This window comes from Vespa crabro, chromosome 22 (genome assembly GCF_910589235.1).
Source record: "Vespa crabro chromosome 22, iyVesCrab1.2, whole genome shotgun sequence".
NCBI classification, from domain to species: Eukaryota; Metazoa; Arthropoda; class Insecta; order Hymenoptera; family Vespidae; genus Vespa; species Vespa crabro.
Window position 1 is genome coordinate 450,052 of NC_060976.1, and position 17,694 is coordinate 467,745.

The following is a 17,694-nucleotide window of genomic DNA, read 5'->3' on the forward strand; positions in this document are numbered from 1 at the left end:
TTCTTCAAATTAAAGCAAGGAAGCATAGATACTTTAATATGCTTTTCACGCCATCTGGTAGTGGTTATTTTAGATTCATTGTTCTTCTTGTTGCTTCACGCCATTTCGGTATAAAAATCTGTTTGGGAGCGGCTGACGTTTATGCAGTTTATCGTTCTGTATAAACATATTTTCATATAATACAGTGTAATACTTAAATTGGAAGATCAAAGATGGGAGAAGATTTTAATGGAGGTGAGAAATTTTCTAATAAGATGCTTTTATCTACATTTTTTGTAAGTCTTCCCGCGTTATGTGAAGATGAATGGATTTCTATGAATGTAATGGCCGGAGATCTTATATTGGCACGCATAAACAAATTCGTAAATGTCTTTTTTTTAACTAGCTTTGATTGACATTTATGTGTGCTTTCTTTTGCATATACAATGAAAGTATACAATATATATATTTCTGAAAAAATTTCAAAACATTGACATACTCTAACAAATAGCAAATATGTCCATATAAGTTATTGAGAAATATCTATTGTCTTTTTATTTAAAGAAATTGTTTTATTAAAAATATAATTAAAAAATATCTGTTTATATCGTCTTTAAATATAATATGGATACAATTAATTGAAGTATTAGAAAATATTCTTTCAATAATTAATTTGATATTAATTCATAATTATCGTTACTTTACAAGATCGAGAGAGACAAGATAGAGAGAAGGACCGTGATAGGGACAGAGATCGTGACAGGAGACATAGATCACGTAGTAGGGATCGTAGGAAGAGATCAAGGTCTCGTTCCAAGGATCGCAGAGATCGTAAAAGAAGCAGTTCTCCTAAAAAAAGTCGCAGTTCTAGAAGAAGGAAACCATCTTTATATTGGGATGTACCACCACCTGGATTTGAACATATTACACCTTTGCAGGTAATTTAAGAATGTATAAATGTTAACGTAATTGTTATTATCTATTAAATATTTTAATTTGAATATTGTAATTGTTTGTATAACAGTATAAAGCAATGCAAGCTGCTGGCCAAATACCTGCAAATATCGTAGCGGATACACCTCAAGCTGCTGTTCCTGTTGTCGGTAGTACGATCACTCGTCAAGCAAGAAGACTATATGTTGGTAATATTCCATTTGGAGTCACAGAAGAAGAAATGATGGAATTCTTCAATCAACAGATGCATCTATCAGGCCTTGCACAAGCTGCAGGAAATCCAGTCCTTGCTTGTCAGATCAATCTAGATAAAAACTTTGCTTTCTTGGAGGTATAATATTAAAATTACAATCATTTTCTTTATATATATATAATTATTAGGAAATTCTGCAAATATATTCAATTTCTTTTATTTTAGTTTCGTTCAATAGATGAAACTACACAAGCCATGGCCTTTGATGGAATCAATTTTAAAGGACAAAGTTTAAAAATAAGAAGACCTCATGATTACCAACCAATGCCTGGAATGACAGATAATCCGAGCATGAACGTGCCAGGTACGGTTCCTGGTATGTTTTATGCATACATTTTACACATCAGTTTATAATATGTGATTATAAAGTAATATTCTAATGTATACAGTCAATTTATATTATATTTATTAACACAATTATTAATAAAATATTATATTTATTTATTACAGATTCTCCGCACAAGATTTTCATTGGTGGTCTACCGAATTATTTGAACGAAGAACAGGTATGCAAATAAATCTACTATATCATTTGTATTCACTGCACACTTTTTAATGCAGTTCTCTTTCATTGAAGCTCAATTTTTGATTATTGAATGTGTATTTAGTTTTGCATAAAAATTGTAAAAACGAGCATTAATGACTGGGAGAAAACTGCAATGCGAAAATGTTAGGACTCTATTGCTGTAGGATTATTAAATATGCCAATCCTCAGCACTGTGAGTTAAACAAAAGATTACATTATAACATAGGTACTTAGCTATTTAGCGGAGATTAAACAGAGGAAGGTGTACCAGTCTGCCAAAATTCTACAGAGGTATGTATGTGTATCCACTGGATTTCTGCGTCGATTAGGTCATTAGATAGGAAAATCAGGTTTCGCTTTCACCAATGTCTGTGGATTAGCAGATGCGTTCAATATCTTCTTTCATTCCTTTATCATTGTCACACATCGTCCCAAAGTTGTGCAGGATAGATACATAGATAACAAGGAAAATCGTTAGAGGCGTTGCAGCATTTAAATGGCATGCAGTCGCAGCAGTCGTTTTTCTTTTACATACTTTCTAGGCATATTCTAGGTCCAGCCAAAGAAATTCTAATTCGACAAACTCGAACAAGAATAGTTTAGCAAAAATGTCGCAGTTCGAATATAAGAAAGGAAGGGGAATTGTTGCAATTGCATTATTATCCATGAAATAAAAGTACAAAAAGTTAAGAAAAGATTATATTACATAGAATGATGCAGAAATTTCATATAAACACGTGTACTTGGCAAGGACATTATTACAGAGTCATCCAGCTTTCTTATGACAATGATGCTTATGCAACAGGACTCTTTATAGGTCTACAAGTGAAACAAATCAACGTTTTATCTAGCAAATTGGTTTTATTTTGGATGGGATTACAGGGTCAACACATAATTTTATGTGCATCTGGTAACAGCTCCAAGTCTTCTGGTATCTATTCTTTTCAGGAATATCTTTTTCCCTTGCAGCTATTTTCTTTACAGGCTTTACAGATCTTCATCTTGTGCCTCATTGCGTTTACAGGTTACGCAAATGAAACTTACGTGTTCAAATTTCAGTAATGTGTCTTTAGGCAAAGAGAAAATACTGAGAGTGACAGAGAAACAAAAATAAACAACTGCTATATTGCATCATTGGAGAGTTAATAACAGTTTCCTTACAGTGAATATGATTAACATAGAATGAAAAGTAAAATCCTTTGGTTATTGTAAAAGTAAATTGTGGACTGATACCAGTGCCCTTTCTCCCCATTTCTTAGCTTAGGGTCGCGCTGATCAAAAGCATTTGCTTACCACTACCACTACTTCTACCACTACTTCTACCACTACTACTACTACTGAACATGACAATATACCACACTGCCTGGAGAGAGGCTAGTCCAGTCCCTCGAGGCAAGTACTTATCTCATTTTCATGCCTTCGTACATTGGGCTTATGCGATTTTGCAGCCCCTTTCCCGAAGTCTGTGATTCTCCTGAGCTAATGGTGCGTTCTTTGATATTCTGGTAGAATTTATCGGTAAAAGCATGTTGCTGGCTTGTGAGGAGATCAGGAATGTTTTTGTTAAATCTATATGAGGAAGGTATGTTGTATTCTACCTCCTCGATAGATGCAACATGCTGTTATCTAGATTTCAGAGTTTACAGTTTCTGTGATGAATGGGTTCATGTAAGTAATATCATTATATAAGTACATATATGCATATATATATATATGTATATATATATATATATATACACATATATATGTATAATATATGTTTATATATACACATTCTTCAAACATAATAAATCAATTATAAAAATTCTAGAAGCGAGAAATTATGCTTAAGAAGGGTATAATTTAGATATATTAGAACTTCTTAGGATGGAGGTACTAAACAGAATTAAATACTGTGTGTAATAAAATAATATATAGACATTACAAATAAGTGTTAACAGGCACATCTACATATTCGAAAATCAGTTTCATGTTCCTATACTATGCAATTTTCTGTTTGAATGAAATTTCAAAATTGAACACGTCTTATATAAATATTGTTAACTTTATTAAATCTTTGTTGCATTAATTATTCAATATGTATGTCTTGCTAAATTATATAATAGACTATAAAGTATTCTACATATAGATAATTTATTGAAAATCCTATTACATATCTATATATTTTGTACATAATCTCTTTTAATAAAATAATTTAAATAATCACTAAAATAATAAAATCTTTTAAAGTAATAAATATAAATAAATTAATATTAATTTTATAATTTTAAAAGGAAAATTGCATGGTCTACATTAGTATAGATTATTTTATGTAACATATATGAATATAAAAATAATATCGTTGTGATAATTTAGGTAAAGGAGCTTCTGATGAGTTTTGGCCAACTGAGAGCTTTCAATTTAGTAAAGGATTCAGCGACAGGACTATCAAAAGGTTATGCTTTTTGCGAATATGTTGATGTGTCCATGACGGATCAAGCAATTGCTGGATTAAATGGTATGCAGCTAGGAGACAAAAAATTGATTGTTCAACGAGCTAGTGTCGGTGCAAAGAATCCTATGATAGGAGCACAAGCTCCTGTACAAATTCAGGTACCTGGTTTATCCATGGTAGGCACAAGTGGACCTGCTACAGAGGTAAATATATAAATAAATATATCATTCGCATAGGACATTGAAATAACGTGATTTTTATATATTTTCAGGTACTTTGCTTACTGAATATGGTTACACCAGAAGAATTAATGGAAGAAGAGGAATATGAAGATATTTTAGAAGATATCAAAGAAGAATGTAACAAATATGGTGTAGTTCGATCCGTAGAAATACCAAGACCTATCGAAGGTGTTGATGTTCCAGGATGTGGAAAAGTAAGTTACAGAATTTTTCATTTATTTTATATTTTTATAGTTATTATTATATGTAACTTATTATTATTTCGCAGGTATTCGTTGAATTTAACAGCGTTATCGATTGTCAAAAAGCACAACAGACTTTGACAGGACGCAAATTCAACAACCGTGTAGTAGTTACATCATATTTTGATCCCGATAAATATCATCGTAGAGAATTTTAGAAAGTAGATTCTTATTTCTTACCAATTAATGATTGGCTGTATTGTATGATACATACAAGTGAATAATCTGATATGTCTTAAAAGTAAATAATATTTCGCGAGAATAATATTCTCTGTAATTCCTTTTAATTAGAATATAGAAATCATTCAACTATTTTTGACTGCACAGTGCATTACAGTAATAATTTGCTATAATTTACGCTCATTTCATGAAATGAGATATTGTAATTCTTTAAAAATGCAGTATAATTAATAATGCGTGGAATATTTTATAGTTTAAATAATATAATCAATTGATAATCTGAAAATAAGAAGTAAATAATAATGATATTAAAAAACATTGCTAGCTGCAATATAAGAAGTTTAAGTAATTATGATGGACAAAAGAAATAAAATATTGTCACTGTGTTTATACAGATATGATTTAACAATTATATTGATTAGTACCCTCTTAATATATAAGTTGAAAAATACATGAATAATATTTTAATGATTTTTATACACAAAAATGATATAATTATAATTATCTATTAAAAATTAAGCTTCGTTTTGTACAGCTGGTTGGTATGAATGGCTTTTTGTTGTGTCAGCTGGATCAATTACAAACTTTTGTAGTAAAAGGTAAAGACCACCGCCTATGAACAACATACTAATTCCACATAGTAACACTATTGCCCATGCAGGTATAGCTGTACCTCCTAAGATAGTTGAAACATTTATGTTATTTTCATGTAAACGTAACAATTTCATCAATATTTTACAATTTTTACTCACTGTAATATTGCCTTGTTATTGTCTTACGACCGCGTAATATTTTACGTCTTGCTTCTGTTTCATCGATGAAGATTCCCATAATAACTATGTTACCGTCAAATATAACGTAAGTATTTTATAATATTTTCACATACTTAAAGTAAAATGATTTAAATATTTGTTTACATTTACTTACGCAAACTAACTGCGAGATAGAATAGTAACTTTTTTGAATACATGTTGATTGATACAATGTTCCAACTTCACTTAAAGGAATAATAAAATTGAACGTCTTTTCAGCAGACAAGAAGAATTGGGTGTAGCGTTGATCGTCGGATGATGAATCAACGACGATAGATAACAAGTGATAACAGATAATATAGAATGTAGCTTATCTGTTTTAATACTATGAGATAAAGTACCTGAGAAAATTCATGTAGGCAATGCAGTAAAAGATAGTAAACTTTCTAAAATAGTCTGGTAAAGAAGCTTTTACATTTGTTGCCATAAATTTGGTATATTTACAAAGTTTATGTAAATTTAATATATTTAAAACAAATTAGATATATTACTTGTATAACAATGACTTTTTATTAAATCTATTAAGAAGATATTTAGTATATATACTTGTGTTATCTCTATGTACGATTTATCTTCATTAACGTGAGAAATGGCACATTGAAGATTTACAATTTGACAGAATGCGAAATGACTGTGGCTGGATGTATGGGACAAGGATTCGGGTCCTTACAATCTGATCAACAGAAAAGAATAATCTGAAGTTATATTTCTTAATCTCATAATGACTTTTTATTGATTGAAAATTAAGGAACCAAGTTACATATATAGTAAATCATTCACGCAATCGTTGTGATCTCAGATAAATATGATACCAACGCGTGAGAATGTCAAGTGAGAAGAAGACAAACTAGGCGGTATAACTACTGCGAGTATTAGGAGATAATAAGTATATAATTCCAATATTAATGGTATTTAGCTGTAAGATAACGTAATAGTATATTCTCTTTTATGTTTATTTTATATGTAGTTATATTATCGTTTCAAAGAATGTTAAAAATAATATTTATATTTAAGAAAGCATGATTCTCTCATAAAGGTATACTTGACTCGCAGTATATTCCGTTACAGTTATTTTTCTCTCTCCTGTATATTGTAAGGAGTACTGGCATAAACCAATACATGTAAGTGATTTATATAATGATCACTTTTCATTATACCTTATTCAAAGAATATGTGTATACAACAAAAGTAAAGCTTTGATGCGATTTCTGAGAGTATAAGTTTTATAATAATATAAATGTAAATATAAATAGCTGGCACATATACAAGGCATTCCAAACATCACTTTTCACCAAATTTGCAGCAAATTTATCTGCTGCGCTCACTGCCTCTTCTCTACTATTCCTTTGTTGCTATATCATTATCTCTAGTTATACACTCTTTTAATACAAACTAAATTCTGTGTTATATTCTCTCTCTCTTTCTCTCCTCTTCCCCCCTCCGTTTTTCGTTTTGTTCTAATTATTCAGCACCATATAACGCAGAAGAAACCATTTTCCTTCGTACGATCATAAACCGCCTTTTTTCTTTTTGATTACGTTATAAGGCGTGAAATTTCATAGTAACTGCTCCAAATTATATTACGATAATAATGAAACAAATGTGATATATAAATGATAGTATAGTGGAATCATGTAAATCTCCAGAAAAATTTCATAAACATTAGTTCCTTATTCATCAACATGGTATCTATCTATATGGTATTCACCCAATTAAATATAATTGATTTATGCATTTAATAAATATTGTTTTTTGTGTGAAATCATGCTGTGAAACTTTATAAGCTTTTCTTACAAATTAAATAGTCTTTGATTTCAAAAGAAAAAAAGATAGTGTACTAAGTAAATAAAGTAAACTTTCATTTATGCATATAAAAATAAATTCTAGATATGTTACAATATAATTTGTTCATCGTAAATAATATTACTTTCAACATGCCAAATTGTATTGTTTATAAGTTCAGTAATGAATACTATTAACTTAAATCATTGTTAATGTAACAAAAATAGAACACAAAAATCATAAAACAAATAAAAAAATGTGTCACTTTTTTACATACAATTACTGTATCTATGAATCGGAATTTTTTTTTCAAATATATGAATCCTTTAAAACAATATTCTTTTTACAGAAATAATAATTTTCTTATTATATATAGAACAAATTTTTACATTTAAAAAATTATAAATATAAATTAAAAGTAAATACAAATAATACTGAGAATTGTTTTGATCTAAATGCGCATATATATATAGACACACATACACACACGCGCGCGCACATACACACACACACGCGCACGCACGCACGCACACTATTAACTAATATTAAAGTAACATGTTAAATATTTAAATAATTGCTTCATAAGTTGTGTAATATATTTAAAAAAATTCATAAAACAAAATTAAAGAAATTCACCTTCTTTCTTCTATTAACTGCAAAATAATAATACCAATAATGAAACTTCTATTATGGATAATAAAGCGTTATGATTGTTATTAAATATATACTATTCTCTACCAGAATCTTTAACATTATACTTATCTGTCAGTTAATTTTGTTTAAATATGAATCTTTTGTCTCTAAACTACAATCTACTGCAGTTAGAGTTACTTCATAGTTGCTTCAATATAACATTAGTGGATGGCATAATGAGTTTAATATAATTGAAGAAATGATGTATTCTTAAATAGATAGCAATTTTTACTAAAAATTTACTCAATGAAACCCACTCATAATTAACAACTATTATTATCATATTTCTTAATGCAAAGTATTTAATGTTGGCTCGACATATTGCTAAAGATTATTATACCTTCTGTTATCATTTCGAATATCCAGAGTATTCAAATCTCTTTCCTGTGTATTCAAGATTTCTTTTACAAATCAGTCATATCTTTGTCTATTTATAAGGCAGCTATTTATTGCTGCCAATTTATAGAACTAAATATATATGTGGTATCACGAGATGGTTCATACCACATATTAATTTTATATTTTATTTTGTAATTGTACAAAGGAATGCACAAGAATAGTATATCACTCTTTTATATATATGTATGTCCCTTATACAATTACATTTATATTACTAAATGATTACTAAACAATATCAAGTATTCCTAGCTGCGGAGCAATGACAGCGGCATTTCTGTTAAGAGTTATCTCGTTATTAATGTTAATATTAATAAATAGATATCATAAACATTTTTCAGAATCTAATTTAATAAATTAATTCAATATATTACCGAAATTTTATATAACTTTTGCGAACTATGCTGTTGGATTTGGATATAAGTTTACCTTGTGGCTAGCTGGTATTTCTTTCTGATGAATTTTTTTTCCTTTCGCTTGGAGGGATTGTAGGGGAAGATGAAATTAAGTCCTTTCTTAAATTGCCATTTGATAAAGATTTACTATCTGCTTGTACACTGCTCCTGCTGGTATCATTCTCTGATTCTTTATTTTCTACAGTTGCCATTATTTTTTGACGTTCTTGAATAGAATTATTTACTGTTTCACTTGTATAACTTTGTAAATTGCTTGGTTTTTGTAGTATGCTTTCTTTAATAAGCACACCTCTAAATATTGCCAATGTTTTTCTAAGTGTAATACAAAAACCTCTAGAAGCTGGTATTAAAGGAAATTCAGGCAGAATTTTTTGATCTAAAAGAATAAAAATGAATGTATTTTATTAGATCAACAAAATGAAAAAAGAACAGAAGAAAAAATATCACAGTTTACCTATTTCTGAGATTTCCTTAAATGTGGTTGGTGTAACAGGAGATAATGGATGTTGATTATTATGCTGTTCAGATATTTCCATCCAAAGATCTAATCGTTGTAATAATCTTTCTGCATGTCGTTTGAAATGTGCTATAATTATGTCTTTAAACACAAGGGGTGGATATTGCAATAATTTTGTCTGAGCTTGAACCAATTTTAATACTACCATTTCATTATACATTCTAGAATTTTCTCTGCCTTGCTGAGAACCCTTTTGCTTTTCAAAACCAGCTTCGTTGAAGTAGGGTTCTGATACAAGAATAAGACCTTGTATAGAGACTATAACTTGCAGTAAAGTAGAAGAATTAGTCCATACTTCTGTTCCACGACCAGACCATGTTCCAAGAAGACTCACACATACTTTTCCATCTTCATAAAGATTAGGGTTGAGTCTTTCACTACAATAAGAAATATAATGACATAGGGGCGGAGCGGCAGGATAATCTGCAGACAACTGAAAGTCGAAAAGAAAAAGTCCATCCTCATATGGTGTTTTTTCAGGACCACGGAACATCACAGAATATAAATCTATACGATCTTCAAAACCTTTTATCCACACTCCTGGTGGAAGGGAACTTCTTAAAAGTTTCAACTCTTTTGAAACTGTTCTAAAGAAATTTGTTGGATCCGTAGGTTGGAACATTGTTAATTTAAATTTATGACTATCCGGAGCAGTTTCTTCTATGGAAAATCCTTCACCTTCCGCATAAATCAATGGTGGAATATCTACCATAGATTCAGACGGTTCTGACAATGTTTCTACATGTTTTTCTTCTTCTTTCTTTTGTTTTTTATGGGGCGATGAACCTTTTGCTGCATCTGATAATGACATTTTTGATAAACCAAAGCGTTTTGAAACTTCTGAATGTGCCAATACTAATTGAGCTTTTATAAGGGTACAAAGTTTTACACAAACATGTGAACTAGCAACATGAGAACTTGTTATATGCATTTGCATTTTTGCTGTTTTATCTATTTCTGTTTTTATTGATTCAGTTGTTTGTGCAGGCAGAAAACGTTCGTTATTAACATCTTCACTAAGTAAAAATTCTCCGCTAGATTCACTAGAACCTGATTCTTTTTTGGAGTTCTCTGCAGAATATAATCCAGAATCTTCAGGATTTGGATTGACATTAATCAATAATCGATTATCTGATTCTGCTTCCTCTTTCTGTTTTCTATTATTATCTTCATTACTTTTATTGGTAGTAGTTGCTACATCCATTACATTAGTTACTATTCTTTCTATTGTACAAGGTGTATTTTGAGTAATATTTGGATTGTCTTTGCTTATATTTTCCTCCGATCCATCGGATTTATGAGTAAACAGTCTTGTTACCTGATCTGCCATTCGTTGTGCTACGTTTGCCCTGCCACGTTCTCTTACCCGTTCAAGTAATCCTTGAAAATGACTTTCATGGAAAAATGATGTACCCATAAGTTTATCCATGTATCGACAATCTTTATAAACTTCCAGTAATTTTCGCATTACTTCTGTAGTTTGCAGTGATGGATTTTGTGTAAAAATTTCTTCTAATCTCGACATTGCAATTCTAGCTTTTTCAATATGTGCAGCTAACTTTGGTTTTATTATTTCTAGCTCAGTTTGCTCTGTCGTATCAGTATCAGCAATGAAACAATCTTCTAATTCAGTTTCCCATGATGCATCTGATGATACATCATCCCAAAGTTCTCCTTCATCACTGTCATACTCACCGACTTTATATAAATCTTGTGGCCAACACATACTAATATGTCCATCGACCCACCATACTTTAACACGACCTTCTGGATAATTGTCTAATACTTGTCCAGCTGTACAACCAGCATCCTCTCCTTCAAAATTAGCTATACGTATTACCACTGTACCAGGCCTGTATTGAAAATCCGGATGATCCTTCAAATCATAAACACTTACTTCACGTTCTTCTAATAAAGTTGGTCTATAGAACAAATTTACACATTAATAATTTTCAATTATTAAAAAAATATATGTATAAAAGCGAATAGTTTGGTAATGGTATGCTTAATATACGAACTTCTTTTCTAAACAATTACAAAATTATAAAATTATTCAATACTTACTGTGGAGTTTGACTACAGGTATATGTTCTAAACCATTTTATTTTAGCAGTTCGACCTTGGTGATCAACACTTTGTACAACACCATACATTCGAGATTCTTCCTTTTGATCTAAAACAAAATCTCCCGGAAAAAATTCTTTATCGTCCAAATGATGAATTGGATATAACTGTGTTGATGGAATGCCTATAGGAAAATGTATTACATATATTTTAAAGATACTAACAAAATGATTTTTAATATTAAATTCGTCATGCATACCAAACTCTACAGAACCATCTTGCCACACAACATTGGCTTTTGTATTAGTCGAAAGTGTTTCCACAACTATCTTAGTTCCTGGAATTAATGGAACAGGTGGTACTTTTTTTTTGGCTTTGCATAATTTCTTCTTCTTCAATACTTTTGTCATTAATGCAGGACCTTTTTTCTTTTTACCCATAGATGACATACTGGAACATCCACTGGATATCTACAAAAATGATAAAATTCAGTCTAATTGCTTCATTTTTTGCTGGTTGAATTCATACCGAACCAGTGTCACTTTGGGAACCAGTGTCTTCTGTATCCCAATCGTCTGAACTTTCAGTATTCTGTACATGTGGTGGTGGCATCAATGTATTACCACTCGTAATGTTTTGTAAATTATTAATATTGTTTTGTGTACTGTCCTCTATGGATTCTTCATTCATGTTTTCTTTTTCTTTTCCTTTTTTCTTGTCTTCAACTTTTTTTTCATTTGTTTTTTTATCGTCAGCTGGTTTTGTAACACTGATATTGGGACGTATTTTTTTTGGACTATGCTTAGGAATTTGAAAAATATCTCTTTGTTGTTTTCTCCATTGTTCTCGAGTTATAACATTTTCATTGCCCTTAATCACATAATAATTACGATCACCAACTTGTAATGTAGATGGTTCAAAAACATTAAGTAACTTTAACTTCTTTAAATCCTCTCCTTCAACAACAAATTTTGGTTGAGCTTGATCAGACCAAGCTCCATCTTTTGAATATGCTCTGCATTGCCAATGAACCCCGACCCAGTCTGTTTCAACTTTTTCTACTACTACTTTGGTTATTTTCTGTGGTTTTGTCTTTCTTTTTGCTTTCATTTCTTTCGTACAATGAATCCATTGTGCTTCTTCTAGGCAGTGAATAGGACCCCATAAATTCTGACCAGGGTAAAATTCAGTAGAATGAGGAAAATCATTATCCTAAAATTTAAAATATTTTTTATAAGCTTTAGTGCATAATTGTTGGAAATATTTAATGTTCTTACATTATCCCGTTTTTCTTCCAATTGTCCTAGCGCACGTGAATCCATTTCATTTATAACACAACGAGATCCATCAGGTGTAGTTAGCCAAACTTTGAAGTGTGTCATTCTAATGCCACCTACCCACGAATCCATACAAACTGCAATATCTGTCGCAAATTCCTTTAAATACATAACGACGATAAGTAATATAAGTATATAAACATTAATAAGATATATATAAATAAATCACATTGCATACTTCTAAAGGAACTAAATCTTCACTCCTAATATTTGTAAGAACCTGCTTGGTGCCAATAATTTGAATGCACGCAGTAAGCTCGATATCTCTACAATATCCTCTTTGTGTATCTTTTCCTTTAATCATACGTCGCACAACATCACCTGGCATTAATGTCCTATCTGCTAAATGCACCTAAATACAATATATTACACGTAATATAATTAACGGTAGTGTTATATATGAACATATCAAATAGAAAATAAGATTTAAATTACAACAATGTTTAATATTACCAACATCTTTGAGGATATATCGTTAATTTAAATTTGAATATAATTATAGTTGTCAGAATTATATAGTATTATCAGAAGCAAAAGATGTCGCTTTTTGCAACTATACAAAAGCTCAACGTGATTTTCGGAGAAACGATAAGAAACGTCTGTACCATTAATAGATTTTTCCCACATTACATTTCTTCAAATCGATCGATTTACACACCTTTTTAGAGTTTATTAGTTCCTCATCTCCAGACGGATGCCAGACAACGCGGATCTCGCCCTTTTTTCGTTTGGGACTTTCCTCGCCATCTGAGCTCTCGTCGGACATATCCTGATCATCGTTTTCCATGATGATACCGAAAACGACGTTGCCTTTTTTGTCCACACGATAAATTACATCTTCGTAAAAATACTGACATTCAGCCGTAACATTCGTAGCCATCTTTTCTCTGCTTACTGACGTACTTGCTTTTTGCCGACGACGACTGATGAAAGGTTACAATAATGTAATTAGGGTACGCAAGCCTCCGTGTTAACGGGACGGCCTGCATTTAGTTACCATTGCCTTTACAGAGGTCTCCTATGCTTTTTCGATTATAGCGCCTCTAGTAGTTCTTTTAGAAATTAATGTCTATTCATACATTTCATACTGTACTCACATATATATATATATACATATTTAAATATTTATACTCTAATCATTTGAATTTTAATAAAAGATAGAATGGAGAAACAAATTTATAATAATAAAATAATTATTCAAAAAATAAACATTGGGCGAAGATATAAATCTAAAATGATCTTATAATTTTAATTTAGAATTAGTTATTTATAAGAATCCTAAATCTTAATTCCTTTTTGTTGTAACTTTTTTGAACGCTTGAAGACGCTTTTCTATGATCTGAAATTTATGTAATAATAGAAATTATGCAAGTAATGTCACGTCATGTTAAAGAAATATGTAAAATTATAGTAAATATCAAAAAATCGTAGAAAATTCATTTTGTTTTTAACGAGTAGATATGCGTCATCAAATCAGATCGGCAACATTCGGTTAAATTCGGAATTACTCGGATAATAATCCAATAAAATGATTCGTGTATATGTAGTTAGTAGTACTCGTAGGTAACTTGTGCGTTTTTCGACCGTGTAAAGTATAAGATAAAATCGTATTGAAATGACTATTAAAGATATTACGAAGATGCTTACGATACTCGTGATTTTTTTAATCTACGTTGGAACAGGTAAGTTCTATAGCACAATGTATATGCATATTCTTCAATTTATCACAATCAGACAATATCTGGGTGAGGCATAACTAACAGATTTCTTCATAAATTTATGTGGTTGGTATTACTCAAAAAATTTGACCAATCGGAATTATTTTAAATTCAAACAATTCTATGCTAAGGAAATCTTAGCAAGTGCAATTATGCATTGAAGTTAATATTTTTTAGCAAAAGTTTGATTATTTTGTTGCCAGTTAGAAGATTATTAACACAATGATATAAGAGTACAGCTATAGTATGAAATAACTTCGTGTATGTAAAAATAAAGATTTTATCATGTTATTAAAATTCTCAACTTATGTTAAAATTAGTGTAACTTAAAATAATATTGAATTGTATCAATAATTATTTTATTTATCTTTTTCGTGAATGTAATTTATATGTATCATGTTTTTCTTATAATCGTTTGAAATGATTCGCAAAGAGATCCTTATGAACTGATCCTTATCAAATATAAATGTAAGTATGCTCGTATATGTATATGTACCACGCGTTTATGTGTATAGCATGATCTTGCTTTTCAGTTATTATCTAATTATACACATACACACACACATACAATGCAAATGACTATAATACAATTAAATGTATATGTATTTTGTACATATGAGCACGTATTTATATATAATTAGATAAGTTGTAGAATTAGAGAATAACGTAAATAATATTGATTCATCTTTGTTAAAACATATAATATGAAGTAAATTCTAAATGTTCTTACTTTACTATCAAAATTTCTAAATAAAAACAAAAGATAGTATACTATAGTTATCGTTTCAAAACGATGCATTCCTATTAATAAGGATGATGTTTCTAGATATATAACAATTCGAAGTATGTCTTTTATTACGAAAATTTATATTTTCTACGATGCTTGCATGATACTTCTTTAAGAAGCATTACTTCATTAATTTCATTTGATATTTTTTTAAGCTAGATGCAATTCTTTGAAATGTGATGATAATCCGTATTTTTGATCTTTTACCAAATTATTTTTGAACCAATAAATAGTGAAAAAAGAATGAAATGGAAATTCTATATGGTTATATTATATCAACCTGTCTTTTATTTATTGTTATGTTATTTAGTCCACAGTATTCGATGTTACCAATGCACCAGCACAAACAACACACATCCTTTTCAATGCAACGAGTTCCTCACGAATGACATTGACATAGAGCCAGAGTCTTGCGATGCCATTTTCGGAGCACAATACTGTGTAAAACACATTGGCCGATTTGAGGGTAAAACAAGTGACGAAAAATATTTTAAATTTCAGACTATCGGTGCCTGATGGGTAATTAATATCATATAACATGCACTGGTAGAACGCAAAAGGAAGGGGTATTCTAACATTAATAACTAATCATGGGATTATTTTTCTTATTTTTATCTTAATTATTTGGTGTCTATGCTAAATAAATGATAAATAAATAATCACTGATTTAGGAATTCACCATATCTAGAAAACTGAAATACGATAAAATTTTCTATTGTTATTCATTGTCATAGTGTTAACACAGTGATAATCAATGAAAATAATTTTAATTGATCAAATTATAGCCCTGGAATGTTACCAATGTACATCCGCGGACGAATGGCAATGCTCGGATGGTGAATTAATTAAAGATTCTCTACAACCAATAAACTGCAGTCACATTTACAAAGCGCATTATTGCGTCAAAACTATTGGACGATATGGAGGTTTTCATTCGTGGTTTATTCGGTGAAATTATTCGATGTTGTATATGCATGATTGTTTTTTAATTTCTAAATTAGGCCTAGTATGTATATCTATATATCGAATAATAATTTCTATATTATATATATATATATATATATATATATATATATATATCATTAAATTAAAAAATGAACAATATAAAAAGAAATAATGCTAAGCATTAAATAATTGTTCTAAATTTTAATAATCTATTCGTATTATGAAATCTTATTATTGTTTTAAACTGTTATATCATGTTCTTTGTTCTTTTTACTAATGCTTAAATACTTGTTTTATTTGAATATATTTTTTGTTAACACTACTTGTATTGTTTTGTTTTTACAATTAACTTTTTTAATATTAACGTTTTATATAATATGTTTAAAATATGTTATTTTATTTATATGCATGAATGCATGGTCAGTAAAAATTTTAAAGTATATATAGAAATAACACTAACTTATAATTTGTATATACATAGGATAGATCTTTATCCTTGTATTACACTTTCACTTAATTGTAATTCAATCACTATTTTGTAACACTTCATATAAGCAGTGATTATATTTCAAAAAATGTAATTATAAATATATATATATACACGTATTCATGTATATTCTAATAGGTGGAGTTGGTACAAAAAGATTTTGCTCAACTTCGCACTTGGGAAATTACTGCAACTATGTGCTTCAGCCGGGAGATAAACTAACATATCGAACGTGCATCTACACCTGTAATAGCGATGGATGCAATTCTGTATCTACTTTAAGGTCTACAGTCAGTGTTTCCATTATATTACTTCTTTTACTCACCCTATTTTATAGATGAAGACTCAGCATCGTTAATAAAAACAATCATATTCATATATCAAATTTCATGACAATATATTACTTATATTTTACTATTTGGAAAATGAGTATAGTTTACATATATAAACATTTTGGTTGTATTATCAATATTTCGTGCATGATAATTATTCTGTTTCTTTAACATTTATTTGTCAACAAACTTTAATTAAATAATCTATGCATTTTGATACTTTACTTTTAATAAATGTGTAATCTTAAACTCTAATACGAGAATATTTTCTAATACGAGTAATCTGTAAAATTTTCTTTGGCATATTATTTTATTATAACGAGTAATACAACAAATATTAAGAACATTTTATTATAGAGCATACATGACATGTGTATATGTATTTGTATTTACTCTTTTTATGTTATTTATCTGTTTTAATGCACAAGTAAAAAAGTAGCAAGATTATATGAATATTATATTGTTTGTCTAATTTGTTTTAATTTATATATATATAATATATATATATATATATATATATATATATATATATATATATATATATATATATATATATATATATATAATAAGAATATTACTTTGAACTTCTAATTTTGTT

At 29.5% G+C, this 17,694-nt stretch overlaps 4 protein-coding genes and 1 long non-coding RNA gene across 10 annotated transcripts; 3 read left to right on the forward strand and 2 right to left on the reverse strand.

Annotated features, from left to right (window-relative positions):
• Positions 1-23: 23 nt before the first annotated feature.
• On the forward strand, positions 24-5,206 carry LOC124431862 (splicing factor U2AF 50 kDa subunit). 2 transcript variants are annotated; one of them, XM_046980207.1, is made up of 8 exons: positions 24-234; positions 688-917; positions 1,004-1,264; positions 1,352-1,502; positions 1,637-1,692; positions 4,068-4,349; positions 4,418-4,582; positions 4,657-5,206. In XM_046980207.1, the coding sequence occupies exons 1-8, from the start codon at positions 213-215 to the stop codon at positions 4,786-4,788; spliced, it is 1,299 nt and encodes a 432-aa protein (XP_046836163.1). In that variant the 5' UTR covers positions 24-212; the 3' UTR covers positions 4,789-5,206. The 2 variants fall into 2 exon arrangements, with proteins under 2 accessions (XP_046836163.1, XP_046836165.1); XM_046980209.1 differs by having other exon boundaries at positions 27-234; positions 1,352-1,490.
• LOC124431867 lies at positions 5,197-5,912 on the reverse strand. Its single transcript, XM_046980217.1, has 3 exons — positions 5,738-5,912; positions 5,563-5,646; positions 5,197-5,486 (listed from the first exon to the last, which is right to left on the reverse strand). The coding sequence occupies exons 1-3, from the start codon at positions 5,778-5,780 to the stop codon at positions 5,326-5,328; spliced, it is 288 nt and encodes a 95-aa protein (XP_046836173.1). The 5' UTR covers positions 5,781-5,912; the 3' UTR covers positions 5,197-5,325.
• On the forward strand, positions 5,431-7,096 carry LOC124431868. The gene is made up of 2 exons (XR_006944142.1): positions 5,431-5,668; positions 5,842-7,096. It is a non-coding gene; the product is annotated as an uncharacterized LOC124431868 (long non-coding RNA).
• Positions 6,324-15,749, reverse strand: LOC124431861 ((E3-independent) E2 ubiquitin-conjugating enzyme UBE2O). 3 transcript variants are annotated; one of them, XM_046980204.1, is made up of 9 exons: positions 15,613-15,749; positions 13,486-13,750; positions 13,006-13,179; positions 12,768-12,926; positions 12,019-12,702; positions 11,750-11,960; positions 11,491-11,674; positions 9,364-11,348; positions 6,324-9,285 (listed from the first exon to the last, which is right to left on the reverse strand). In XM_046980204.1, exons 2-9 carry the CDS (start codon positions 13,705-13,707, stop codon positions 8,930-8,932), a joined length of 3,975 nt encoding a protein of 1,324 aa, XP_046836160.1. In that variant the 5' UTR covers positions 13,708-13,750; positions 15,613-15,749; the 3' UTR covers positions 6,324-8,929. The 3 variants fall into 3 exon arrangements, with proteins under 3 accessions (XP_046836160.1, XP_046836162.1, XP_046836161.1); XM_046980206.1 differs by lacking the exon at positions 15,613-15,749 and having other exon boundaries at positions 6,324-8,057; positions 8,923-9,285; positions 13,486-13,959; XM_046980205.1 differs by lacking the exon at positions 15,613-15,749 and having other exon boundaries at positions 6,324-8,770; positions 8,923-9,285; positions 13,486-13,959.
• On the forward strand, positions 14,156-17,351 carry LOC124431866 (U-scoloptoxin(05)-Sm1a). Of its 3 annotated transcripts, none has more exons than XM_046980213.1 (4): positions 14,156-14,509; positions 15,643-15,798; positions 16,118-16,258; positions 16,903-17,351. In XM_046980213.1, exons 1-4 carry the CDS (start codon positions 14,443-14,445, stop codon positions 17,103-17,105), a joined length of 567 nt encoding a protein of 188 aa, XP_046836169.1. In that variant the 5' UTR covers positions 14,156-14,442; the 3' UTR covers positions 17,106-17,351. The 3 variants fall into 3 exon arrangements, with proteins under 3 accessions (XP_046836169.1, XP_046836170.1, XP_046836171.1); XM_046980214.1 differs by having other exon boundaries at positions 16,118-16,280; positions 16,903-17,178; XM_046980215.1 differs by lacking the exon at positions 16,118-16,258 and having other exon boundaries at positions 14,242-14,509.
• The last annotated feature ends 343 nt before the right edge of the window (positions 17,352-17,694 follow it).

Coding starts and splice junctions, on each gene's coding strand:
- LOC124431862 (XM_046980207.1), top strand. CDS start 213: ATGGGAGAAGATTTTAATGGAG. Junction 235..687: donor GGGAGAAGATTTTAATGGAG/GTGAGAAATTTT, acceptor TTACTTTACAAG/ATCGAGAGAGACAAGATAGA. Junction 1,265..1,351: donor AAAACTTTGCTTTCTTGGAG/GTATAATATTAA, acceptor CTTTTATTTTAG/TTTCGTTCAATAGATGAAAC.
- LOC124431867 (XM_046980217.1), bottom strand. CDS start 5,780: ATGTATTCAAAAAAGTTACTATTCTATCTCGCAGTTAGTTTGC. Junction 5,647..5,737: donor CTATCTCGCAGTTAGTTTGC/GTAAGTAAATGT, acceptor ACGGTAACATAG/TTATTATGGGAATCTTCATC. Junction 5,487..5,562: donor AATAACAAGGCAATATTACA/GTGAGTAAAAAT, acceptor CAACTATCTTAG/GAGGTACAGCTATACCTGCA.
- LOC124431861 (XM_046980204.1), bottom strand. CDS start 13,707: ATGGCTACGAATGTTACGGCTGAATGTCAGTATTTTTACGAAGATGTA. Junction 11,675..11,749: donor AGATGGTTCTGTAGAGTTTG/GTATGCATGACG, acceptor ATTTTCCTATAG/GCATTCCATCAACACAGTTA. Junction 9,286..9,363: donor TAAGGAAATCTCAGAAATAG/GTAAACTGTGAT, acceptor TTATTCTTTTAG/ATCAAAAAATTCTGCCTGAA.
- LOC124431866 (XM_046980213.1), top strand. CDS start 14,443: ATGACTATTAAAGATATTACGAAGATGCTTACGATACTCGTGATTTTT. Junction 14,510..15,642: donor TTTAATCTACGTTGGAACAG/GTAAGTTCTATA, acceptor TATGTTATTTAG/TCCACAGTATTCGATGTTAC. Junction 16,259..16,902: donor AACTATTGGACGATATGGAG/GTTTTCATTCGT, acceptor ATATTCTAATAG/GTGGAGTTGGTACAAAAAGA.